At 38.6% G+C, this 27283-nt stretch overlaps 1 protein-coding gene across 1 annotated transcript; it reads left to right on the top strand.

Moving 5' to 3' along the window:
- Positions 1 to 16935: 16935 nt before the first annotated feature.
- Positions 16936 to 19729, top strand: LOC109155128. The gene is made up of 6 exons (XM_019302863.1): positions 16936 to 17076; positions 17110 to 17184; positions 18072 to 18334; positions 18462 to 18673; positions 18978 to 19245; positions 19334 to 19729. Exons 1-6 carry the CDS (start codon positions 17061 to 17063, stop codon positions 19628 to 19630), a joined length of 1131 nt encoding a protein of 376 aa, XP_019158408.1. The 5' UTR covers positions 16936 to 17060; the 3' UTR covers positions 19631 to 19729.
- Positions 19730 to 27283: the final 7554 nt, after the last annotated feature.

Below are 27283 nucleotides of genomic sequence, written 5' to 3'. Positions count from 1 at the left end.
ATTATATATTATTATTATTATTAGTAGTAGTAGTAGGATGGTACGTAGTATATTATAATATATTATATATTTATTTAGTATTATATTTAGCTCATAAATTGTTAAACTCTAAAAATAATTAATTCTTAAATAATATGAAATAATTAATACGAAAATATTATAAAAATGTACCTAAAATATGAGTGTAAAATGCTCATATCAAATACTATGAAACTTTTATTGTTTTGAATTTAAAACATTTGAAAGTTGAACTTGAACATGATTTTAATATATTTATTAACGTATTGTTAGACTTTAAAATCACAATGTTAGTATTTTTATCCTTTCCATATTTAAAGTTATTTAATTATTTTCACATAATCACAATTCACAATTTCACATGACATGCAAAAAAAAAAAAAAAAAAAAAAAAAAAAAAAAAATCGCTGGGCCCGCCAACCCGCGCGTGGTGGGCTAGGGTTAAATGAACCTTGGCCCGCAACAGCCCGCAAGGTTTTTGGCCCGCGGTGGGGATATTTCATCTCTCTACTGTCAAATTACATGTGTGGTAATTATTTTGTGCAACTATATTTGGTAAAATAATATTTATTATTTATTTTGGCATGTTTTTAGTGATTAGGGTGAAATGTATTAATTTTAGCTGTCGGTATTGTGTGCTTCAAATCGTGATCAACAACTATCCAACTATGCATCACCGTGTGTTAATCTATGCAACCGCATGAATAATCTATGTACCCAGTTGTTTCTAATTTCCCTAGTCGTGTGTTATGATGGGTTTTAAACGACCGTTTATTTGGACAGTGGTGTGATTTGTTTTTTTGTTTATTTTTTATTTGGGGCACCATTAGGCGAACAAGTGTGCAAATGCAGATGTGTTGATTAGGTTGGATGTTGTGCACCATGGTGTGTTGTACTGTGCATCTATTGATCTACTAGGCTTCACCCGTGGTGTAGCATACAGTGTGATACTGTATATTTGTGTGTTTCATTGCGAATTTCTCTATCAATTTTGGCGTGTGGATTCGTTTAATTGGTGTGCACATACGCATGTACTACTGTGCAAGTGTTAAAGTGTAGGTATGAATCATGGGGTGGGGGCTAAGAGTGCATTTTATGTGCCTGTGCAACTAAGTTAAGATTACTGTGCACTGCGAGCTCTGTCGTGTGGTTGTGCTTGTTTGAAAATGATATATGCTTTACTATATATGTGTTTTGAATGTTGCAGGACTTAAGGCTTTGTCTGATGTAACGAATAAAAGCGCAATGAAATATCCCTCCGACTTATTGAAGTATTGGGCTCCAAGTTGTGACAATTCAATAACACCCTATATAGGCCAGAGCAATAAAATCAATAGACAATACAATGTGCAAGTGTGGTCAATACAGTGTGCAATAAAATCAACGGACATTATTGGTTTCATAGACATGACATAAACCTTAATAAAGCTAGAGCTCAAAAACACTTTTATTAATGCCAAGAAAAAAAATTGTAGTCATTCTGGCAATCATCATTGCAAGACAAGTAGAAAGCAAGCAATGGGCGTTTTAAATTAACGGTGCTGGGTATAATAAACACACGTACGTGTACGCTACACCTGGCTTATACTATTACGTATCAAGCTATGTTAATTAGTATCACGAAACAATAATAGTTTGATGTACACACGGTTCCATCACACATTTGTGCAATAGTGGTCAATACAGTGTGAAAGGGTGCCAAGATTTCTGAGCAACCAGTTGCCAAGACATAGTGGGGTGTCAGTAATCTGAAGTTTTGCATTCCCCCAAACCCCATGGCCATAATAGTCAGACGCGGAGTGGGAGTTAGGAAGCTATTTGCATCTACAAGAGTCTTCGCAATCGCATGCGTATGTATGCTGGGAAAACTAGCATCCTGTTCTGGGGACACACCAAATTTCGAGATTTGCTCCGTTTGCTCAATGTTAACATGCATAGTCTCAGTTGAGTGGGTTATCCGTGCCTTAGAACCTAGAGCCATGGATTAGTAGGTTTAAATTACTTCACATATTACAAAAGGAATAATCTTTATGCAAATATTCTATTTTCCAAAATCATGCATGTGCACAGTTCATTACACTGCATAGCACAGTACACTAACCTCGGATAACCAACACCAATGTTTAGCAGCCAATTTGTATTTGCACATATGCTAAGGATACATTGCACAGATCACAGTCACATATATCCCACACCAAATTTTATCCACCTATTCACAGTTGCACATATGTCTATGATGCATTCCCCCTATGATAAGTGCCAAAGACACTCATTTATCAGGGTCATTAAAGGGTAGTTTTATGCTTAATTGTGATCCATTGTGGTAGATTTATGGTCAACTGTATACAAATGTGCTAATGTGTTGCAAAGATCTACTATAGATTGAAGTGAATAAACAAATGTCTTATTCAACAAGGGGAAAACAACGTACATATAAATAATACTAGACTAACACAAAGATACGGAATTAGCTAAAGACCACATTTACAGGAGCTAACAATCTAACTGCTCAATACACCCCCCTCAAGCGAGAGGCGGACATGGTACAACACCAAGCTTGAACCGTAGATCCTGAAACCTGGAAGCAGACAGTGGCTTGGTGAAGATGTCCGCAAGCTTATCATTAGTAGAAACAAAGTTAACCTTGAGATCCCCGGACATAACCTTGTCACGAACAAAATGATAGTCTACTTCCACATGCTTGGTCCTGGCGTGAAAGACGAGATTAGAGCAAAGATATGTGGCGCCGAGATTATCACACCAGAGTACCGGGATTGTGAGACAGTCCAAGGATGGTCTCGTAGAAACGATTGAATCCAGACAACTTCTGCAGCAACATCAGCTGGGGCTTTGTATTCGGCTTCTGTTGAAGAGCGCGCAACAGTTCGTTGTTTCCTGGCACTCCAAGAGACTAGATTGGGGCCAATAAACACTACATAGCCGGCTGTAGACTTCCGGTCGATAGAGCAGCCAGCCCTATCAGAGTCCGAGAAAGCATGTACTACTGGGACAACTGTTCGAGTTAGGTGAGGTGGTAGGTGTTGTGTGCCCTTGACATACCTAAGGACACGCTTAAGCGCAACCCAGTTCTCCTGTTTAGGATCATGCATGAATTGGCACAGACGATTGACCGCAAATGACAGGTCAGGTCGAGTGACAAGTACATACATGAGAGAACCAACCAATTTTCGGTAAAGTGACGGGTCATCCATCAGAGAAGAATCCACAGACGGTGTAGATGAAGACACTGTTATCGGTGTGGCTAGCTCTTTACACGATTCCATCCCGGCTTTACGTAGTAGCTCCGTCATATAACGGCGTTGGGATAACAACACGGCACCGGGGGAGTATAGTGCTTCAATGCCAACAAAGAACCGTGGTATACCAAGATCACGGATTTTAAAAGTCGAAGAGAGTTGAGCCATGATCGATTGGACTTGTGTGGCATCATTCCCAAGTAATAGAATGTCGTCCACATATATCAAGATGTAGAGTCGTACCTGGCAAGGATCATATATAAATAGAGAAACGTCTGTTTTAGATGGGCAGAAACCGATTTCAACTAGAAAATCATGCAGCCGTCTAAACCAGGCACGAGGTGCCTGTTTCAGCCCATATAGAGATCGTTGCAGCTTACAGACATGGTTGGGGTAGCTTGGATTGGCATATCCAGGCGATTAGCGAATGTAGATTGTAATACCTGGTATTTTCCTGTGGTTATGCTTCGGGGACGACTGTTGGAGTGGGACGCCGGTGATCTCCGGTTGCGGCATAATCGGCGGAGGAGGTGGTGCCGGCCCGCCACTGTCGCATGCATTTGGCTGGTCCCGATTATCGCCCGGTACTGGCTGCATGACACGAGCACACCCCTATAGGTAAGCAGCGACATTTTCTGTAGTCTCCATGGAGTGTTCAGCTATCAACTTATAAGTAAAAATATTTTCATTAAACCTGACATGCCGAGCAATATAGATTCGCCCGGAATCCCTGTCTAGACACCTGTATCCACTAAAGGATTCGGGATATCCCAAAAACACACAGGGCACAGACCGATACTCCATTTTATGTTGATTATAGGGACGCAGACAGGGGAAACATTGACAACCGAAAACACGTAGGAAGTTGTAGTTTGGCAATTTATGAAAGACTCGATAGTAGGGACTTTGATTTTGTAACACTGACGTGGGCATACGATTTATTAAGTGCATAGCTGACTCAAACGCAAACGGCCAATATTTTTTAGGAACTTGACTGTGGGCTAACAAAGCCCGTTTCCACTACATGACGATGTTGGCGCTCAACGAGGCCATTTTGTTCATGCGTGTGAGGACATGACTGTCGATGTAAAATCACGGCGTTCGTGAATACCGAGTGCAAACTTCGGTATTCACCCCCTAGATCTGATTGGATACTTTTAATTGGACAGGAGAAAAAATTTTCTACTAGGGAACGGAACGGAGGAAAAATTGAGTAAATGTCTGTTTTATTTCTCATCGGATAAAACCAAACATATCTTGAAATATCATCGACGAATAAGACAAAGTATTTAAACCTGTCAGTTGATGTGACCGAAGACGGTCCCCAAATGTCGGTATAAATTAATTCCAAGATAGATTTGGTAGTATGTTTAGTCTGGTAAAGAGGGAAGCGTGTGGACTTTGCTATTTGACACGCGATACAAAAGTTATTTAAAGAATTTAGTGAACCACTTATTGGACATTTTGATAACACCTGACGCAGAACCCGACTATGTGGATGGCCTAGGCGGTTGTGCCAAATTTGAGGTGATGTTTTCGCTAATATTAGAACCACCGGAGATGACATTTGTAGCAAATACATCCCTCCAATGCTAGGACCTTTAAGAAGTGTTTGACGAGTGACCTGATCCTTCACACAAAAACAATGTGGGTGAAATTCGAAATAAACAGGATTATCTTTTGTGAACTTTTGGACTGACAACAATGATGCCCGTAACTTCGGGACATGTAAGACGTTTTTTAGAGATAGTGACCGTAACGGGGTGGGAATGGATACCGAACCCGTACTGAGGATGGACAAACCTGAGCCATCACCGACTGTTAAATGGTCGGTGCCTGTGTATGGTTCGGTGATGTTCATAACCTCCTGATTCGGTGTAGCATGCGCATTTGCGCCAGTGTTAGGGAGCCAGACGTTAGTGAAGAGCGCCGAGCTGAGTTCATCTTGTTGATGTGCCATGTGCGCATGCGGAGCAGCAGTGCGAGTAGTCGGGGATGGTGGATTACCGCCAGAGTTGTCTGTATAGCAGCGATAACATGTCAACGCCGTGTGCCCTGGGATATCACAGATTTGGCAATGTATACCTCCGCGTCCACGCTGCCCCCTCCCACGTTGTCCGCGATGAGACCGTCCACGACCACGAGGTGCCTGCGGTTGCTAAGTGTGGAAAGCTGCTGGGGATGGAACTACTGCAGTTTATGAATCGTCCGGAAACAGGTACTGGTGGGTTGCAAGGAGATCGTCAACCTCTGGGAGCGTCAATGGTTGGATGTTCGCCGTCAAGGATGCCACCAGCCCACGGTACTCCGGTCGAAGCCCTCTGAAGACGTGGAGGTTCTGTTCATCGAGCGAGACTGGCCGTCCGGCTTGGACAAGTTGTTTGATGAGAACCCGTGCACGTCCTAGATAATCTGACGGAGAGGAATCACCTTGGCGAAGGTTCTGAAGCTGTGTGAGAAGGCTTAATGACCGCGCTTGGGATGAAGAACACAGCGCCGTTTCAACCGCAAGCCACAGCGATCGCGAGGTTGGATGTCCAATAGTTAAGTACAGAACTTCATCCGCAAGGGAAGAAAAGAGTGTGCTCAATATGGATTGATCCTGTTGGATCCATAGAGCGTGTGCCGGGTTGACAACCGGAGGGGCGTTGGAGGTTGACGCTACAATGAACTCCGGCGGTAGTGCCATCGACGAAGCCGTATAGATTCTGACCTCGGAGGAATGGGACAAGCTGCGCTCTCCAGAATAAGAAATTCGAGGCAGTCAGCTTTAGGGAGACATGATGGTGAGCCTGGTTCAACATGTTGGATGAGGAAGAGGGCCATGAGGGATTTTCAGATGAGGGTGGGGTGGTGGTGGCAAGCGCCTGATCGGCAACAGTGTCGGAGTCGGGTGATGGAGTGTTGGAGACTATAGGAGCAACAGTGCTAAGCTGATACCAGATTGAAGTGAATAAACATATGTCTTATTCAACAAGGGGAAAACAACGTACATATAAATAGTACTAGACTAACACAAAGATAGGGAATTAGCTAAAGACCAGGTTTACAGGAGCTAACAATCTAACTGCTTAATACCATATCTTGCACTTTAGTGTTTGTAAAGGAATTTGAGCTTAAAGGAACGCATATGGGCATGAACCAGAGCAACCAAAGAAGAGTGCAAAGTGGAGTACTTCATCAGAGCCTATCCACGATCGTGAACCGCTTGTGAATAGAAAATAGAAGCTGTCACAAGGGATCCACGATCATGGCCCTCTCGTGACTAGAGAATAGAAGATGTCACGAGAAGGATCCACGCCCTTGATCAAGGCACAGTGATTGCTGTAATTTGGGGCAAACAAATAATACCCGGAGTATTCGGGTTGTCGAACCACAGAGAGGTGGTGTACTAATCACTAGCTACTAGGTTACTCATATGAAACTAGTCCGAACAAAACTTGAAGGTTGATTGATTGCATAAAATAACAAGCAGAATAAAATAAGTAGCAAGGTTTTGTAGACAATAGAGCAAAATAGGATTCTTGGGATCACAATGTTTAATCACCTAGTGCCAATTAACATTTGTAATATTTGGTTTGGAATTAAGATTTGTATGGGAATGCAAAGTGGAATCGAATTACTCCCGTAATCTCTATTCCTAGTGAATTTCCACTCCCATGGCTTAAACACCCAATAAGATCAAAGATCAGCATTCAATTATTCCTAATTACTACCATCTCCCAATGAGCAATAATCTAGAATAAACTTCCCCTAATAAGTTCCCCTTTCCCAAGGACCAACCATTAGGTGCAATCGTGTGTGCCCTAATTTATGCCCCAACTCCCATTGGTGACACAAACATGACTGTGAAACTAGTAATTTAGGCCTTTAACTACCAACAACAACAGATTAAAACAAGATTGCAACACAAATCATAAAACCAAACATAAATATATTAAGAAATTAACGAACTAGGCACATAGGTTCATAAACAAATTCACCCAAAAATCCCTAAGGAATTTAGCCGAGCATGGCTAAATTATACATAGAAAATATGAATAAAGGGTTACAAATCATCAGAAGAGTACAAGAATTAACCAAGCGATTCTCCCAAATCTCCCTGGCTTCCTCCTTGCTTCCAAAGACGACTTGAGCCTCTTGATTTCTCTCTTTCTTGTCTACAAAGAACTCTAAAAAATCTCTCTGTCCCCGTTTAGGGTTGAGGAAGGGGGGATTTTATAGTGGGTACAAAGTTGAGATGAAATAGGAATCTTGTACAAAATTGGACTCAAATTATAATTCCTATATTTAAATAAATAAATTGGAAGTATTTAATTATAAAATTGAAGTTGGAATTGGAAATTTGGAATTGAATGGAATTGAAGTTGAATTGCTGCCAACGCCCTTTTGTCGTAATTAAGACTTCACGCCTCGCTCGACGCGTCGAGCTATGGCTCGACGCGTCGAGACCTGATGGTCTCGATTTCTGATGCTACTGGAAATTTTCGACGCGTCGAGTCCACTGGGCTCCGAACTCGTCCAAAATTGTTCCAAACTCATCCTTGAACTTCCCTTGCTCATAGAATTGACCTACAATGGTTCAAAAACACTAACAAACACCGTAAAACATTCAAAACAAGTGTGAACCATAATTAAATGATAATAGCAAGGAAAATATGTATTAAATAAGCAAAATTAAAGAACTTAAATGCTGAGATGATTCAAAATAACCATAAAAACAAGCACAGATGTGATAACATCACACAGGATCACTTAAGTGACCAAGTCACAAGCTTGGATGGTTCGTGTACGGCTCGTGACTTGAGTCATGGCGCGAATTGTGATGCTACTCGGGAGAAAAAGATATAAATAGGCTAGATTTAGATTTTTTAGGGAGTTAGATTGTATTGGATCATTTTCCTATGCTCTAGATTTCATTTCACATCTCTCTAGCCTCTCAAGAACATTGTATTCAAGACATTCTTGGATTGAAGGAATCTTTACATCATTCCTTGATTCTTGAAGCAATTTGTAGAGTGAATCTCCTTTTGAATTCAAGATTTGGTAATCATCAAGCTTTCTACTTTCAATTTCATTGTTTGATCTTGATTCAATGATGATTCATATAGCTACAATGAGTGGCTAGGTTTTCTATAGGGATTGACTGTTAATCCATTGCATGATGCTAATGTAGAATTGAATGCTTAATTAGATTGTGAATTGCAATTGTTGCTTGATTCCTTGTTATGAGTGGTTGCTTTGATTGAGTCTTGTGAGTTAGGGCCCAACTCTCTTAATTGTTCTCGGATTAATTGATCTAGGCAAGAGATAGATGATTGTAGCCTCAATTCCACTTGTATTTCCCGACATAAGATCCGAGAGGAATAAGTCCGGAATGGGGTGAAGACAAGGTGTTCGATGAAATGACTCTTAGGAATAGGTTGTCACTCAATGTGCTTTCTATACCTTAGATAGGCCTAGTAAACCGAGAGGTGAACGACATTTGTAAAGCTTCGCTTGAAATCCTTCAATTGCAATGTCTCAATCTTACCTTAGACACTAGAAGCATCATGTAATGGATGATCAATTCTATTCCTTGCTTTTCTCAATTTGATTCATTTGATTGTTGTATTCTTGTATCTTAAACCTTGAACAAATGTACCCAAAGCTCCTTGTGAGTCATGTATGTGATAAGCCTAAACTCTACTCTCTATCTCAATACAACTTAACACTTCTAAGTTGTCATCCCTTGAGAACGATAAAAACTCGGGAATCGTGATTCCTATCTTTTGACACCATCACCACTACCAAAACATAAAAACCGTTCCATAAAAATGGTGATGTTGCCGGCGATGGAAAATGGTTGTTGTTGAGTTGTTGAACTTTTGAGATAGAGAACGTTTGAGCTTTGATACTTGATTCACTTTTTCTTTTTCAATTGCTTTTACTTATATAATTGCTTTTCTCTAACCTCCCTTGCAACTACTTATACTTGGTGAGGAAACCATTGTCTTTTCATTATTTTGTAGGTTGAATGCACACCCAGGAAAAAGGAAATCAAGGAATAATTCCTCTAAACACGGAAATCATAAGGGCAACAAGGAGAAGAGGAAGAAACAATCCCAACCCCAATCCACATCTAAGAGAAGGAATGGCTTCTATAAGCGCAATGAATGAGGGAGGTTCCCTAGGAAGGGGGATTCCTCTAAGGTCACCACCACTCATTCGTCCCTATCCAAGAGAAGGAGGAGAGGCTTTTGGAGGACCACCACGTGTCCCCCAAGAGCCTAGGCATGAAGGAGACCATCACGTTGAAGTTGAAGGGCAAACGGACCCGATCTGGCGAGAAGAGTATTATGATGCTCATGGAGACCACCGCATGAGGACGATTGCCAAGTATATGACGCCCGATTTCTCAATGCATAATTCTATATACGTCCATGAACGCCATGTTCCAACAAGAGGGAGTGCCGGATGAGAACATAAGGCTCAAGCTCTTTCCATTTTCTGTTATTGGGGAAGCTTCCAAATGGCTCGATTCACAAGATGACAACCACTTCCGTTCACGGACTCAACTCCACAAGGAGTTCATGAACGAGTTATTCCCACTCACGAAGATAATGAAAGTGAGAAAACAAGTGCAAGAATTTAAGCAAGGGCCTATGGAGAGTTTGGGGGAAGTATGGAGAAGGTTCAAAACTCTAAAGCGTCAATGTCCACCTGACCTTCTCCATCCATGGGATGTCATAAGCTCATTCTACGGAGGACTCACGGATTAAGGAAAAATGTTGCTAGATTCATCTTCACGTGGGGCCTTTGTATCCTCATCACCGGCAGAGACCGAAGAACTCATTGAAAGAATATCTTTTAATACCTCGTTTTGGTATAACAAGAGAGACTCCAAGGCCGTCATGTATGAGGTGAAAGAACATGTTGCTAATGATGCCAAAGTGGAAGCAATGTGTGTGGTGGTCCTCATGACACTATGGAATGTTCGTCTCCAAGTGCATATGAGCAAGTTGAAGCAATCAGCTTTCAACAAGGACCTCGGGGAAATGGCTATAACTTTGGGGGTACTGAAGGTCAAGTATTGTACTTGTTTTCGTTTTCGTTTTTATAAGAGAAAATTGTAATTTATACTCCTCCATAATATGTCAATTATTAATGTCATCCATGAATTATTAGTGGAGTAAATGTTGCCCCTTCCATACTGTACGGGGGGGGGGGGGGGGGTAATATATGTAACGTTTTGAAAAATCAGGGACAATATTTACATTACGGGAGGGCACTATATGTACCGTTTTGAAAATTGAGGGGCAACATTTACACCATTAATAATTTAGGAGTGACATTGATAATTGACATATTATGGAGGGGCATAAATTACAATTTACCCTTTTTATAATTATTATTTTATTATTATTATTATTATTGAATGTGATTTGAAATTATAGTGAATCATAATGGTAGATACGTAGAATTTTTATTTTTAATTTTATAAATTTAATGATGAAGAAGTAGCATTCACTTCTAAAAGTGAGAGTATTACATTATTTATAGAGTAAATACCCAACTTTCAAAAAAAATAGAGTAAATACCTAAAATGGTCCCTCGACTATAGCTAAATTCACAAATTGGTTCTTGACTTTCAATTTCAACCAATTAAGTCCTTAACTTTGTAATTTTTACACAATTTGGTCATCTGTCTATTTGATCGTTTGTTGACTGTGATTTTTGAGGATATATATGTAATTTAATGGTCCATCGTCGGTTTTTAAGGTTCCGGTTGTATTTCCATACCACACTGTTACATTCGAATCCACTGGTGAAAGCAATCTACCAAATCCGATCGCCTTTCTTCATCCTCCCTTTGGATTCAATGTAGTTGAGTTCGTACCAGAGCGAAGAAGACGACGTGTTTCCGAACCGGTGCAACGTCATCCTAGAGGCCTCCACGTACTCCGACGAGAGCTGAAGGTTCTTCTGGAGATCGTCGATCACAGTCAACAAACGGTCAAATAGATGGAGGACCAAATCGTGTCAAAATTGCAAAGTTAAGGACTTAATTGGTTGAAATTGAAAGTCGAGGACCAATTTGTGAATTTAGCAATAGTCGAGGGACCATTTTGGATATTTACTCTTATTTATAAATATAAGATACCTTATTAGAGTTTTGTCTGTATTTTTTTATCGGGGAAATCGCACTTTTGGTCCCTCAATTGTTGCCCGATCTGCAATGTGGTCCCTCACTATCAATTTCACTCAATTGGGTCCCTATTTGTTGTAAAACGTAGTCTATTTAGCCCCCCGGTTAAATTTCCCTCAAACTATAGTTAAAACCATGGATAGAAATGTAAATTCACAATGGCTTCCATTTACCCCTTTCCTTCATTTACGTTTACCCCATTCTCCCAATCTGTTTAGCCCCAAATCAGAGTCAGCCCTAACCCACACCAATTCGTCTTCTTCACAACACTCATAATCTTCGACTCACGTACCCATTCTCCCTAATTGAAGGAGAAAACGAATTTGATATTGCACGACGATGGCTTCAAACAACTCCGGCGGATCAGTTGAATGGATTCCAGAAGTGCGTTGTTGGTGCGGCGAAGTCGCTCCGGTAAAGATGTCCTGGAGTTATGCCAACCCTGGAAAGCGATTTAGAGCATGCCCACGCTATGGAGTACATGTAAGCATCTTAGATGATTTTAGTTTGCTGTTCTTAGGTGTTTGAGTTTTAAATTTGGATTTGTTTATTGATTTTGAATTGCAGGGGAATGGAAACTGTAGGTATTTTCAATGGTTGGACGTGTGTCCAAAGTGATTCGAGGTCTATTGAAGAGGTTAGATAAGCAAGAGAGTGAAATGCAAAGGCTTCAAGCAGTGATTGATGAGAAAAATGTCAAGCTTAAGAAGAAGAGTCTTTCTTCAAAATTTAAATTTTTTTATGGTTTTGGATTTGGAATTATTGTAGGTTTTCTTTCTTTCAAGCTTTGGATGAGAAGTGTTGATCCAATTGTGGTAGGCTAGTCCAGTAGAACTAGAAACTATGTACCTGGCAGCTTACTGTTAATGAATTATGTTTTGGATTAATGAACTATGTACCTGCTGGATTATGGTTTATGGATTTGGAGTGTATTATAATGGATTATTCTAGTGCTAATGCTATTGTCTGTTAAGTGCTATGAACCTGTTATGAACCTAGATATTCTAATGTTATGTGAATATGTTCATTGCCTAAGCTGTTGGATATGAAGTTGTGGATATGTTCATTGCCTAAGCTGTTGGATATGAAGTTGTGGATATGTTCATTGCCTAAGGTGAAATCTGTTATGTGAATATGTTCATTGTTTGTTAAGTGCTATGAAGATGTGGATATGTTCATTGCCGAACCTGTTGGATATGAAGCTGTGGATATGTTCATTGCCTAAACTGGATATGAACTTGCAGAATATGAACCTGTTGGGTATGAATTTGCTACAACTGTTAAGGTCTAACTGTATACATAACCAAATGAGCAAAATACATTCATTTTAGCAATTTCAAGCAAGCAAGGAACATTCATAGTTTGCAAATGCCAAATGTATCTACTGACATTTTTAGGATAGGCTTTCATTGTGAAATAGCCTACTAGAAACATACAAAAATAGCAAAAATATCAAATGACCAATTCTGCAAAACCACTTGGCCACTTGAAAAGAACATGACAACTAAGTGAGCTACACCATGACACCTTGCTTGTTTAGCAAAAACATACAAAAAAAACATACACAATATTACTTTGTTCCCTTATGCTCACATACATCAGTTTTTTCTCTTGGCCAATTTCTGAAGTTCATTTAGAGTTATTACTCTCTGAGCTGATTTGTTCTTGTCAGCAACACTTGAAGCATGGACTTGTGCAGCAATAAAACTAGACTGTTGTGCCACCTGGTTCTGATGTGGTTGTGAAGTCTGAGATCCCATTACCTCTTGAGATTCCTATACAAACAAGTGGTCAGTAAGTTAAAAGAATATGTAAAAAAGCAACCTATATCTTGAAAATTCAATTACCATATCATTAAGCACAAATGAGGGGACTTGTGTTTCAACTGGGATGTCTTCAAACTGTCCTTCTATATCACCTTGACCATCAACATGCTGATTTTTCAAATCAATATCTTCAGCCATTTGAGATACCTACATGATAATAATATTAGATATAACTGTCAAATAATACAAATGAAATGTTAGACTAACTATCACATATTACCTGTGGATTTTTAGCCTTGCAAGTAGTCTTATTGTGCCCAGTCAGTCCACATACTCTGCACCTCTTCACCTCCCCTAGTTTCTTTGTTCTGACTTGAGTCTTTTGTTGCTTGCTCTCTTGAACTGGGTCTATCTTTCTCTTTTTCTTAGGCCTACCAGGTTGTGATTTATATTTAGGTGGTAGTGGTGCTGGAAGATCTATTTTCTGCCATAAGTCTGAAGATTGAATGGGAAGTATAGCAGGCTCATAAGCTCTCAAATAACTCTCAACTGAATAGCATTGATGTACATAATCTTCAGGTCTTTGCCTCTGCTTTCTTATAGCAGCTACTGCATGACTGCAAGGAATTCAAGTGAGATCCCAGGCTCTACAACTGCACTGTCTTTGGGCTAAATCCACCTTGAAAGCCTTGAAGTTCTGATCATCAACTTGATAGATGTTATCATGTGCCCTGTAAGTACTATACCTAGCTGCCTTATCCTTTGCCTCTTCAAGACATTTCATAATTTTGGGACAAATCTTATGTGGATATGTCTTCATTTTGTCTCTATTTTTCTGCATTCTAGTCATAAGATATATCCTAATCTTATCACACATTGTGAGGATAGGTTTGTCCCTAAAACTCAGTATAGTGCTATTCCAGCTCTCACACAAGTTGTTCAGTAGCATATCTGTCTTTGGAAATGTGCTAAAAAAGCCCTACAGTAGTGACTAGGTTATCTGGCAGCCAACCACTCAGCAGCTTTCTGATCTTCTTCCTTTAACTCATCCATAAGCCTTTTAAAATCTGCCTCTGTTGTGCTTTTACACACAGCCCACAATTTCAGCTTCAACACATTTCCAGTAAAACCATCCTTGAGAAAGTTAGCATGCATATGCCTTACACAAAACCTATGTTCTAGTCCAGGAAACAACTCACCCACAGCTTGTAACAAGCCCTTTTGTTTATCAGATATAATTGTCCATGCATGAGGATTACTTGAAATGTTTAAATCATTGTCAAGCAGCTCTAAGAACCATTTCCAACTATCCTTCAATTCTCCCTCAACAACAGCAAATGATATTGGAAACATGCAGTTATCACCATCAACACCAACAGCAGTTAAAAGTTGCCCACCCTTTTGACTACCCTTCAAATGGCAGCCATCCAACCCAAAAAAAGGTCTACAACCTCTAAGAAACCCTTCTTTGCAAGCTGCAAAGCAAATGTATAATCTAAGAAACCTAGGTCTCCCATTAACACTAAACTCACTGTCTTGCTTCATCTTCACAGTTGTCCCAGGATTGCTTCTCTTTAATTCCTCACAGTAATCATTCAACAACTTGAATTGCTCACAATCTTGACCATCCAGCTCCTTTCTAACCTTATGTTTAGCCCTATAAGCTTGATGTTTTGTGACCTGACAATGCAATTTCTCTTTCACATGCTCTTGAAACTGTCTTCTACCCCAATCCATATTCAGTCTAAAATCATCTTTGTATAACCTAGCAAGGAAACCTGAGTTAACAGTTTTGTTTTCATCTTGGTCTCCACATGTGTGTTCAGGGTTGTATGTCTTAATTTGAAATGGACATCTAGGATTGCTCCTTGAGGCAAAGATTGTCCAACTACATATGTCATTGTGTCTACAATAAACCCTTACTCTTCTGCCCTCATTCTTTTTAAATTTCACATCCTTTCTACAGCCCACTTAAACTCAGAGGCAGATTTAAAAATCATTCCCAAAACAAACTTAAACCCTTCTCTTTTCAGGTATCTTTCTTGGAAGACAATTTCAGTACCATTAACCTCCCTCTCAGAATCAGAATCAGCTAAACTCCTAAAAATTTCTTCAGAAATGACACAATCCACATCAGAAACTTCTACATCAACAGCATTGTTCACACCCTTATTACTTGGTCCAGGACCATTAACTTCTACCTCTACTTCTTCAAACACAGTATTTGGGCCATTCACTTCCCTCTCAGATTGTTGTTCACTTGTCTCATCTCTGTCCTCACTCAATAGTGCATCATCTCCCAAAGACCTAGATAACTGCACTTCATAGTCCCATTGATCATCACAGTGATGTTCAACATAAATGTCCAACTCCTTGTTTCTTGGAACCTCTAAACTAAGCACTACAATATCAGCATCTGTGCTCAGTTTTCTCACTTCAATCTTTTTGACATTTTTTCTACCCTTAACCTTAACCCAAAATTGGGCCTTTTTATCACAGAACCTTAATTGTTTAACCATCTTCCTTAAATCCAATAGACTTCCCTCTTCACAGTTAAAATGATCAAAATACTCCTCAAACCCATCCCTATATTCAACTTTTGGCTTCAAAACCAGAGTACCACCAATATGCAGTTTAATAGTAAACACAGATGAATGCTCACCAACATCTATAAAGGAGTAATTTCAAATTAAAAGACAATTTAACAGTTTAGATGAAATACAAACATGGTCCATTCACAGTAAAGACAATTTCAAACATGGTCCATTCACAGTAAAATACAAACACAATAAACTAGAAGTACAGTTTGGTCCATTCAATATCAGTACACTAACTATGGTCCCCATATGGTCCCCATGTGGGTACAACAAAGTAGACAACTGGTCCCCCAAAACCCAACCTTGCACATGCGAAAAAGAAACATACTCCAATGGTTGAAGTTCAAATATATAAATTTATTAAAGTAGAATGGGTCCCTAGTAAGCAATAATTCCAGAACCCAACACATTCCACATGCTTTAATCTCCAGAAAGAGAACAAAAAATACCTTTTCTGATAAAAGTAAAGCATATGTGAGTTTTAGATACTTACACGTAGGAGTTTTATTGGAGCCATTAATCCTCCTACTAGTCATGCCGGTGCTCGTGCGTGCCTCGTCGTCCTCTTCGAAGCCTGGGGATAATGGAAGATTGGAGTAAATCGCTAGATTGGGGGTTAGGGTTATCAGACTGTAAGTGTGCAATGGAGTAAAATTATCGGAGTCAATGTGGTCAAGGAAGGGGGTAAACGTAAATGAAGGAAAGGGGTAAATGGAAGCCATTGTGAATTTACATTTCTATCCATGGTTTTAACTATAGTTTGAGGGAAATTTAACCGAGGGGCCAAATAGACTACGTTTTACAACAAATAGGGACCCAATTGAGTGAAATTGATAGTGAGGGACCACATTGCAGATCGGGCAACAATTGAGGGACCAAAAGTGCGATTTCCCCTTTTTTTATCAGCGATATCCATTTTTTTTTTTCGAGTTATAGTATATGTACTCTCTTACTTTTACTTCATGATGAGATAAACAATGATAGGATTTCAGGAAAAGTGTCTACATAAACAAATATGTGAGATAGAGTATAAGTTGGGAATTAGAAGTGGGAGTACATGTGTATTTTTTATTTTTATTTTTTCCAGTTTGTTGACGTTGATATGTCCTGCGCCATTATTTTGGCTTTCATAACAAACGAATCTGCAGTGAACCCCAATATGGCATAACCCGAAGCCGATCAGGTCATATCTCTCAGACTCTCACTAATTCAGACTCTCACTAAGTATAAACATATGCAAATACAGTATTTTCCTGGGCCTATTTCGGGAAGTGATACAAGAATTAGCTTTCTCAAAACAAGGATGGCAGTTTCAGCAGCTTCACCAAGTTCTCACGCCAGCAAGACCCATCCTTCTGGTGGGTTTTTCCCCTAAAATTTCTGCTGTTACAGCTTTTCTTGATTGGTCTGTTAATAGTCAGGTTCTTGAATCTTGAATGTACTGTACTGCGTGTCCTTCAGAAATTGAACAGCCCATTTAGAACAATATAACATATTTATAAAAAAGGATTGGAAAATCTTGATGATTTCCTACACACCAATTTGTGCTTTGTAGCTTTTCTTGATTGTTCTGTTGATTGTTTCTCAGAGGGAAAGATCGTTGCTGGCTCTTTTACTCACATAAGGTGTTTGTTGGTTTGACTAAGCTAAGATGCTTATTATACTCAGTTTTATGAATTTGTGGTAGAACAAGTAGCTAAGCTAAGCTATAATCTTTCTAGTTATATTACTTTTGAATTTACAGAAGTAATGTCAGATTGTAGATAACTGCTGGAAGAAGTGTTCTTGATTGAAATCTCAAGACTTTTTTTTTTTTTTTAATCTTTTGGGTGATGAGGGAAACCTCAGCCATTATCTTGAGGTATGTACTAGTTAAATCCCGCCTTGTGACCTTAGTCGTCAAAGGATCACAAAAAGGTAAGTTAGCTTAAGTTGTCCATAATTGACCAGCTCAAACTATGAAAGTCAATAGGCTGCTCCATTGCTAGTCGAACTTAGAATCTTGTGATTACCGGCCAACAACCTGACCAACCTGACTGGGATTGCTCCCAACTCTCAAGACTTTGAATGCATTAGTTGATGGCTGGTTGCCAAATACTGCAGTCATGGATGTTCTCTTTACTTGAACTAGAAGTTGATTCTAGACTCAACAAATAGAAAGCAGATTGGGACTTACAGTGCATTTGGTGTGAAATAGGAGTGCTTTAATTTGCCATTGTCAAAACTTTTCTTATGATCATTTCAGGCAGGGTTGGGATAATATTAGCAGTCTTCTTTGTGGGGTTCTTGGCATGGGCTTATCAAGAAATTAAGCCTCCTCCTCCCAAGATCTGTGGCTCACCCGGTGGCCCTCCGGTCACAGCGCCTAGAATTAAACTCAGAGATGGAAGACACTTGGCATATAAAGAACATGGGATTCCCAGGGATAGAGCCAAGTATAAGATAGTGTTTGTCCATGGATTTGATTGTTGCAGGCATGATGTTGCCATTGCTGCCACCCTCTCACCTGTAACACTCCTACATTGCATTTGTCCTATTTAAACCCCCCCCCCCCCCCTCCCCCCCCTCCCCCCTCCCATGATTTATATATATCTGCACTGAGAATATAATTATCTGCAGTGGTGTTTGTGTACAGGATGTTATTGAAAGTTTGGGCATCTACATTGTTTCCATTGACAGACCTGGGTATGGAGAAAGTGATCCCAACCCAAACCAAACACAGAAAAGCTTAGCTTATGATATCATGGAGCTTGCTGATAAGTTAGGACTCGGTTCTAAATTCTATGTTGTCGGATTTTCCATGGGTGGGCAGCTTGTCTGGACCTGTCTGAAGTACATACCTCATAGGTATATGTTAGGATCAAGCACTTACCACTTACTTCAAAAGCTATAGTTAGTAGCGAAGACACAACTTTATTTCCTTATACCGCCACACATTTTCGAGAGCCAAGGTGCTGGACTTGGCCCTTTACTGGCCTCCGCCCAACAATCTACTGGCCACATGGAGCTGGACTTGGTCCTTACTGGCCTCCGCCCAACAGTATATATGCTTTAATTTGTCCATAGTACATATAAAGGGACAGATTAGACAGAGAATTTTTTACTCAAATTTGATGGAACAAGCATTTTATAATCAAATGTTTTTGAACAGATTGGCTGGAGCTGCTCTAATAGCACCAGTTTCAAACCCATGGTGGCCTGGTTTTCCTGCAAACTTGTCAAATGAGGTATTCTACAATGGACCTCCTCGGGATCAATGGGCCCTCCTGGTTTCTCACTACACTCCATGGCTCACCTACTGGTGGAACACTCAAAAGCTCTTTACTGCTTCAAGTGCAGTGGCTTATGAGCCCAGCCTTTTCAACTCACAAGATACACAAGTCATGACTTCATACCTCGCCAAGAGAAAGGAGTATCAAGTAAGATGTTTCGCGTATCAGTACGTTTAAACTACTTTCAATAGAGACAGAACACGTGATTTCATTTTCCCTGGCAAAATGCATGCAGGCCCAAGTGAGACAACAAGGAGAGTTTGAGTCCATACACCGGGACATGATTGTTGGGTTTGGGAAATGGGAATTTGACCCAATGGATCTGGAGAACCCCTTTCAAGCAGGCAATGAAGGTTGGGTTGACCTCTGGCAAGGCGATGAGGATGGGCTTATACCACTTCCTATGCAGCGTTACATTGCTCAAAAACTGCCATGGATTCGATATCATGAACTTCCAGGTGCAGGTCACATGTTCCCTTATGTTGGTGATATGGGGGATATAATTGTGAAGGCACTCCTACTCAAAAACTAATGGGGCGTTTGGTTCAAGGAATGTTAGATTTGTGCGTTTGGTTAAAATTGAGGGATGTAATATACACTTGCTTGGTTGAAGAGTGTTTTTTTGATGTTATAATCGTTACTAGTAATTCACCCGTGCGATGCACGGGAAAAAAATTATATTATTATAAATATAAATAAAAAAAATTAGAAAAAATAAAAATATTTTAAATTATTTAATATAATAATATTTTTGAGCTTCCATTGGTCAAGTATTTATTATATTTATAGAATACAAAATTACAATTAAAATTTTGTATGGTTAATATAATCTCTAATTATGTTCATATTCAAATAAACTTATAGAGAGAATTTACATAATTACATTGATTTATTCTTAATTGTATTTCATCTATATTATAATTTTCACAATACGAATAATAACTAAGATAATTACATTTTGAAAGCAAATTTCAAATTTTGTATGAGTAATTTAAACTCTAATTGAACACATTTTTTTATATGATTATATAATATATTCTTTATGCACATGTCATTCCATAAACTCAAATGTCATTCTATAAGTCCAAGACCACTTTTTGTGGAGATAATTCAAATGTATTTTTTTTCTTTTAAAAGTCATAAGTTTAGAAATTCAGAAAAACGTTAAAGACCCATACGATATATATATATATATATATATATATATATATATATATATATATATATATATATATATATATATATTTATTTATTTATTTATTTATTTATTTATTTATATTTAAATTTTTTATTTATGGCTCAAATAATTTTTTTTTTTTATTCGGAAATCCAATAATTGACCCAAGGCCTACAACATTTGCTTTCTTCATCCCTTCTCACTTCTGCAATTTCTTTGAAGCATTTGAGAGGGAGAAAAATTATATGTAGAGACTTGCATTAATTGCACTGTCATAACATTTAATAACTCCATTAATTCAATAAATGTAATCCTTTGTTACGTTATGGGCGAGAAAAAAATAGCTATTTTAATTTTCAAATGTTGTGCTTTTTTTTTTCTTAATAGTAAAGGATATTGTGCCTACTTTATATTAATAACGATAGAGACAATAATTATAACAATAATTACTCACCAAAATAATAATTGTAACATTAATTACTTCCCAAACCATATAGCTTTATTATAGTTAAGATTTTACTTTAATACGGAGTACCATTTAAATATTTGTATGTATTTCAATATATTTAAAAATTAAAATAAATAATGCAATGGTAAAATATAGAAGTAAATGATTTAAAAATAATTACTCCAATTGTCTCATTGGACTTGTCATGTTTACCATTCATTGTTAAAATCAAATATTTCTTCATTGCTTAATTTCATTAGTATTTTCTTATAATTTTTATATTTAATTTTTTGTATTTAACAATACTTTGTGGCTTTTTAAATATATAAATTTTATATATTAATTTTAAAACTAATATTATGAAAAATTGAATTGTAAATAACTATAGTCAAACTTCGTTATCCAAATCGGACAGGTAAAATGGGATGGATGGAGTAATTAAAAGATTGAGCTTGAGAAACATTGTATGTAGGAGAGAAAAATTAATGGATTAAAATGGCAAATTTAGTAAAAAGACAAAGACATGTGAGAATGTCTAAAGAAAGGAAGTGTATCTCACATTTCCTTCAAATAGCTACAAATTTTATGTGGAAGTTATATACACAAAGGGAAGGGCGAAGCCCCGGGTGACGAGCAAAAATCAGTCTCCACTGGCAAAAGGAGTCCCGATACTATCCCTATGAATGCATGTCGCAAGGTCAGTGTTCGAGCAAAAAAAAACAAAAGATACAAGTTGGAATAAGGCCCATAATTTTTCGCCAACCAATCAGCCACTTGATTTTGTTCCCGCAAAACATGACGTCATTTGGTATTCCATCCATTCTTCATCCAAGTCTTGCAGTCAAAAATAATGTTGTCAGTACTATTAAATAATAATAAACACACTGTTTTGAACGAATCATCCATGGGTGATGACTCTCTCTCCGACAGCTCTCCGAGGAACCCTCGTCCTTCCTCTAAGGATGAAGATCTCATGGAGAAGAGCGTTAAGAAGTCTAAAAGGGACAAGTCAAACGTGCCTCCTGACCCGAACAACCCTCAGCTTAGCCCGCTGCAACTAGAGGATCTTCATGGCTCACATCTACCAATGGAATTGGTAGTCGACGGAGCAAACCAGCAGCTTTTAACGAAGAATCTGGCCATAACCAGGTCCCCTAGAAGTCCTCAAAGGCTTTAGGAAATTGTTCATATACATGGAGAAACTCAACAGCAATTTGGGCTTTGGCTCCTTTTCTTGGCTCACTGATCCATCCAAGATGAATCCGATGATGATGTGATTGCAGAGGATGATGAAGATAAGGAATGTCTGTGAATTTATCTCACTAGAACAGAGAAGTCGAAGCTCCGGATGTCGTGGATTCAATCGCTGATAATAAAATTATGGGGCAAAACAGTCAGATACACCTACCTGCAAAGAAACCTGAAGGCAATGTGGAATGTAACACCCCGTCTTCAATCCCGGATTAATTATTTAATTAATTCCATTAATAATAATTAAAAAGGATTTAATTTGGTTAGGATTCCCTTTAGTTAATTAATATGGTCCACCATGTATCGTGGACTCTTGCCTAAACTAGAGTCCTAAGCCTATTAGGAATAAAGAGACTAAGTCTTTTACTAGTCAGATTCTAATTAGGAATCCTAGACCTATATACCTACTAGGAATAAAGAAAGTACACCTTTACTATTCAGATTATGATTAGGATTCCTGATTCTATAAATAGGGGATTAGAAAGTAATTAGAACCCTCACCACCCATAGTTATATTACACGAAATTATTCCCAAGAGATTCCCCACCACCAAGCCTAGGGAGATCAATCGGATGGAAATATTAGGGAAGAACCTTAATATCTAAGGGAGGATTAATTACGGCTAAGAGGTAACCCATGTCTCAACAAAACCTATTTTCCTTGCTATATCTTATTCATTGGCTCATTTGATATATGATTCTGTGTGCTTGAGTCTTGATAGAGCTTTGCCTAGGGTTTATATGGTGTTTATATGATAATCTTGATGTTTACGTGTTAATCTTGATGCTTATGTGATGATCTTGATGTTCTTGATACTATGATAAGTTATATGAATGATCTTGTATTTTGATTATGTCTAGAACCCTAGGGCAATAACGTGGATTTCGTATTATGTTATTCTTGGTATGTTTGGGTGGGAATTTATATGATTGGGTGTTGAGTCTTAGCACGAGTAGGAATCGGGTTAGGAAGTGTTTGGTGTGGTTCTTGGTTTAATTCCATTAATTGAATACGTGGTGTCGTTATTATGTGTTTGAATGTGCTTGGACATGGTTTCGGGTTCCACAAAGGATCCCGGGACCATAAAGTTGCCTGAGTATCAGTAGGGGTAGGTGGGGGACTGACCTCGCGCCACCTACCCGCTGCCCGCTGCTACTGTTCCAGTGGGCAGCCGGCGAGCGGTGGACTGCCCGTCGGCCACCCGCTGGAATAGTGACTGCCGCCGGCGGGTGGTTGGCGGGTGGTCCTCCACCCTGCACTTACCCGCTGGAATCCCGGCGTGGTTCGTGATGTTTTTCCCCGTTTGATGTTTCCCCGTGTCCCGTTGTGTCCCATTGTACCCCGTTTGTCGTGTGTGAGTCTAGTTTGATGTATCGGGTACCGTTCTTAGGATAAAAGAGTCTTGTGCATTACATGCTAGTTGAATTGGTATCCCGTTGGCCTAGGAGAAAGGTGTATGATCCCGTAGGAGTGTCATGAGTGGGTTAATATAGTTTGTTACGTATGAGTTATGTAGGGTTAAGTGTTCCCCTATGATTCCCCCTCGTTATGTGTTAATGTGGGTTGCATGTTGTTTGGCTTCTATGTTGTTGTGCATGATAACCCAATTGGTTGCGATCAATTGGCTATAATGACCATCTGGTGGGTTGAGAACAATCAGCTGTTATATATATATATATATATATATATATATATATATATATATATATATATATATATATATATATATATATATATATATATATATATATATATATATATATATATATATATATATATATATATATATATATATCTAAAAACATAATAAGTCTCAATCAAAGTTATATCCCTCATTTATGTCCATATTTTTAATGCTAATCATTTTGTACATTGTGCTTTTAGAGTTGTACTATACAATTTTTTGGACAAAAATACCCTTACCGTTATAACTTCCGTTATCTTTTCCGTTACTTACCATGCACATGAATCTACCATATCTTTTCTTATATTCTTTAATTATAACAATATTTGTAAAACATTATATATTCATTATATATTAGATTAATATAATAAATAAATTTTATTTCACTTTGATTTTAATTAGTAAAAGTTTGTTAGTTATTTTTAAAAATATAAATATTGGGCATATGTTTTTGCGCATTGCGCATAGAAAAGACTAGTGTATATATATATATATATATATATATATATATATATATATATATATATATATATATATATATATATATATATATATAGGGCTACGGTCCATAATCTGGTTGCGATCAGACAAATATGATAATAGGGCTGCGGTCCACCATTTGGTTGCGATCAAACGTTTATGATACAAATGAGTTGCGGTTCATTGATTGGTTGTGATCAATCTCCTTGTGCTGCGGTACAAGTTAAAGTGTTGCGGGGCCGTGTCAGAGCTATATGCGCTGGCCCTCATGTATGGGCATGCGATTGGTCCTGCGGCACCTCCATATGTGTGCACACCATTACGTGTCTTGTTGTTGATTGTGTGATGATGACTGAATAATGATATGATTGGTATTGCGTAGTCGTATGACCTTAGGATGCATGCTAGAATCTTTATGGGTGTGTCTAATTGTGTTGAAAGTATCTACTATTGCTTGATTGAGTCTGCTCTCGGATTTAAATTAGAGTTTCTTAAGTATATATGCATTCCAGTTTCAAAATGAGTTTCTTATATCTACCTATACTGTACTTAACGCGTTGAAGTGGGTTACTAGCATTATTCGCTGACTGTTGTTATACCGAATGATTTTCAGGTAATGAGCCTTAGCTTTGGAGCGCGCTAGTCAGAGCCTGGACTTAGTTAGATTAGTTCAATTATCGGCCTGCGTGCCTTGAAGTTGTATCCAATATTGATTTGAGGATTTCTTATGTTTAGATAGTTTAGCCTGTGCATCTGAGTTCTCTAGCTCAGATGTGGCATAGCACCCCGACTATTATGTTTAGTTTATGCTCTGTTTGAGAACTTATAATAGATTTGCCTTTATTCCATAAGCTTTAAAAGTTTTAAAAATTAGGGGTGTTACATGGAACATCAAATCCCACTTTGACCTAATAGCATTGGAAAATGACTACTATTTAGTGAGATTCTCTTCAGCGATGGAGTATGCAATAGTCAAACAACAAGGTTCTTGGATGATTCTCGACCGCTACCTTGTTGTCAAAGAATGGAGCCCCAACTTCGACCCTTCCATTGATAAAACGGGGATTCTATTGGTATGGGTAAGATTTCCATGCTTGCCCATCTAGTATTTCAATTATAGCTTCTTGGAGAAAGTTGGATGGAAGATTGGTCGGTCGATTAGAGCTGACATGAACACCACTACCAAAACTAGGGGAAGATACGCCAGGCTATTGGTGAAGGTGGATATTAAAAAACCCCTCCTATCAAAGTTTAAGTTGAGAAACAGAGTTCGAACCATAGAATATGAGGAAACACATCTCATTTGTTTTCATTGCGGAATTTACGGCCACTGGAAGGAGGCATGTCCTAGCACTGGAGAAGAGACGATTCTTGCATTTCCAAAATTGGTTCACTTTCTATTTTGCATGGGCGTTCAAGCTGAGCCCACTAGTGAGAACGAAGTGCACACAACAACCAATCAACCTCCCAAAATGCCAAGACCAAACATGTAAATAAAGTGAAGGTAGGACACGGCAATTGGCTTAGCGGACTCTTTTTTCTTCTCAACCCCCTAGGATAACGACATCGGGTGACCTGACTTCACGTGGAGTTCCACGCTCTTTCGAAAATAGTGCGATGGGTGCCCGAATCCTAGCGGAGTGGCTCACCTCTTCTCTTATTTTCTCGTCTCCTAGGATAACGTCGTTGGGACAACCGACTTCACGTAGAGCTCTACGCTTTTTTGAAGACGGTGCAATGGTTTCCCTAAATCCTAGCGAGACGGCTTCATCAAATCTTTCCACTCGTTGGGGTGGCCATTGTTTGGCTCTTTTTTTCCCATCCCTTGACAACCCCTCATGCCTTTTACTTAGGAGTAGGGGTCACTCAAAATCTTACCAAATGCTCACCTTTTTGACCCATGCCATATTGGGATTTGTCGATTCCAAAGTTCGCTTCATTTATCTTTCTCAAGTTGGAATATACACACTCCCACTTCGAGAGATCATTTACTAAGGTCCAAATAAAATAAGAGGTGAACATCATGCAAGCACACAAAAATATAAACCTATTTGGTTTCTAATCAATACTCACTTGGTGTAAAGAGGCAATTTCCAAAGAATATTCCACAAATTAAGCTATTTGGCACATCATTAAATCACATTTCCAAGATGATATAAGCAATGACACACTTCCCATTTACACACAACCTTCAATCAAGCACCATACAAATGTCAAAATTTTCAAATAAAACACAAAGTACGTCCTTTCCACACTTTAGAACATCGTCCTCAATGTTCACTTTCAATGCCGGGTGAAATGGAACAAGAAGGGTCAAAACTTGAAGGGCGTCCCTTTCCAAATTTAGGATAAGCATGGGACTTGAAATATCACTTGTGCATGCTAAATGAAATAATAAAGCTCAAATATGCGAGCAAAGCCCTTTTCCACACTCTAGGAATAAAACCGGGGTTATAAGAATACAAGGGATAGAGATATAAACTCCCTTTTCGCAAAGGATTTTCATCAAATATAGCATCATCACAAGTCTTTGCCCCAACCCTTTGCTATGGACAAATTCAAATCATACACTCAACAAAGTGTCAGTGGCATAAGCTAAGCACAAGGAATAAAGGAAATATAAGAGTGATCGGACACTCTTACTATACACCACTTATTATATTTTCCCTTGGCACGACTTGAATATAAGCAAGTAAAGAAGAAAAAGATCAAACTAAAAGACAAAGTACAAGCAATATCAAAGTGAACTAAAGAAAGGTAATCTCAAAACCGAGGAAGCAACTTGGGAGTTGGAGGATAGCATGCGGGAGCGTTACCCCGACCTGTTCAACCAAGGTACCGTAGTTGTTTGCTGTTTGATTGTTTAGATTTAGTTTTAGGTAAGTGGGTTGATTTTAGACTTAGCCTTAGCAGTGTTTGCTTGGTGGAAACTTTGTGACTTAAACCCTTGATTGCTACCTATCCTTAAAACTCATCACACGTTTTGCAAGCCGTCCGTTATCATTGTAAACCTCGTTGCACCCAAGTTTCGAGGACGAAGCTTCTTGTTAGGGGGAGAGAGTGTGACACCCCGAAAATCCATCCTTTGAATAGAATTAATTATTGAATTAATTCTATGATTGCTTGGCATAATTCCTTCATAAAA

This window comes from Ipomoea nil, unplaced genomic scaffold, assembly GCF_001879475.1.
Source record: "Ipomoea nil cultivar Tokyo-kokei standard unplaced genomic scaffold, Asagao_1.1 scaffold2694, whole genome shotgun sequence".
NCBI lineage: Eukaryota > Viridiplantae > Streptophyta > Magnoliopsida > Solanales > Convolvulaceae > Ipomoea > Ipomoea nil.
Note: the sequence above shows the minus strand (reverse complement) of the source record. Positions and strands in the feature narration are given on the sequence as shown.

What these genes read in the sequence shown, in the direction of transcription:
- LOC109155128 (XM_019302863.1), top strand. An exon ending in CAGCAAGACCCATCCTTCTG is followed by an intron (nt 17,185 to 18,071) that starts GTGGGTTTTTCC and finishes TGATCATTTCAG; the next exon opens with GCAGGGTTGGGATAATATTA. An exon ending in TTGCTGCCACCCTCTCACCT is followed by an intron (nt 18,335 to 18,461) that starts GTAACACTCCTA and finishes GTTTGTGTACAG; the next exon opens with GATGTTATTGAAAGTTTGGG.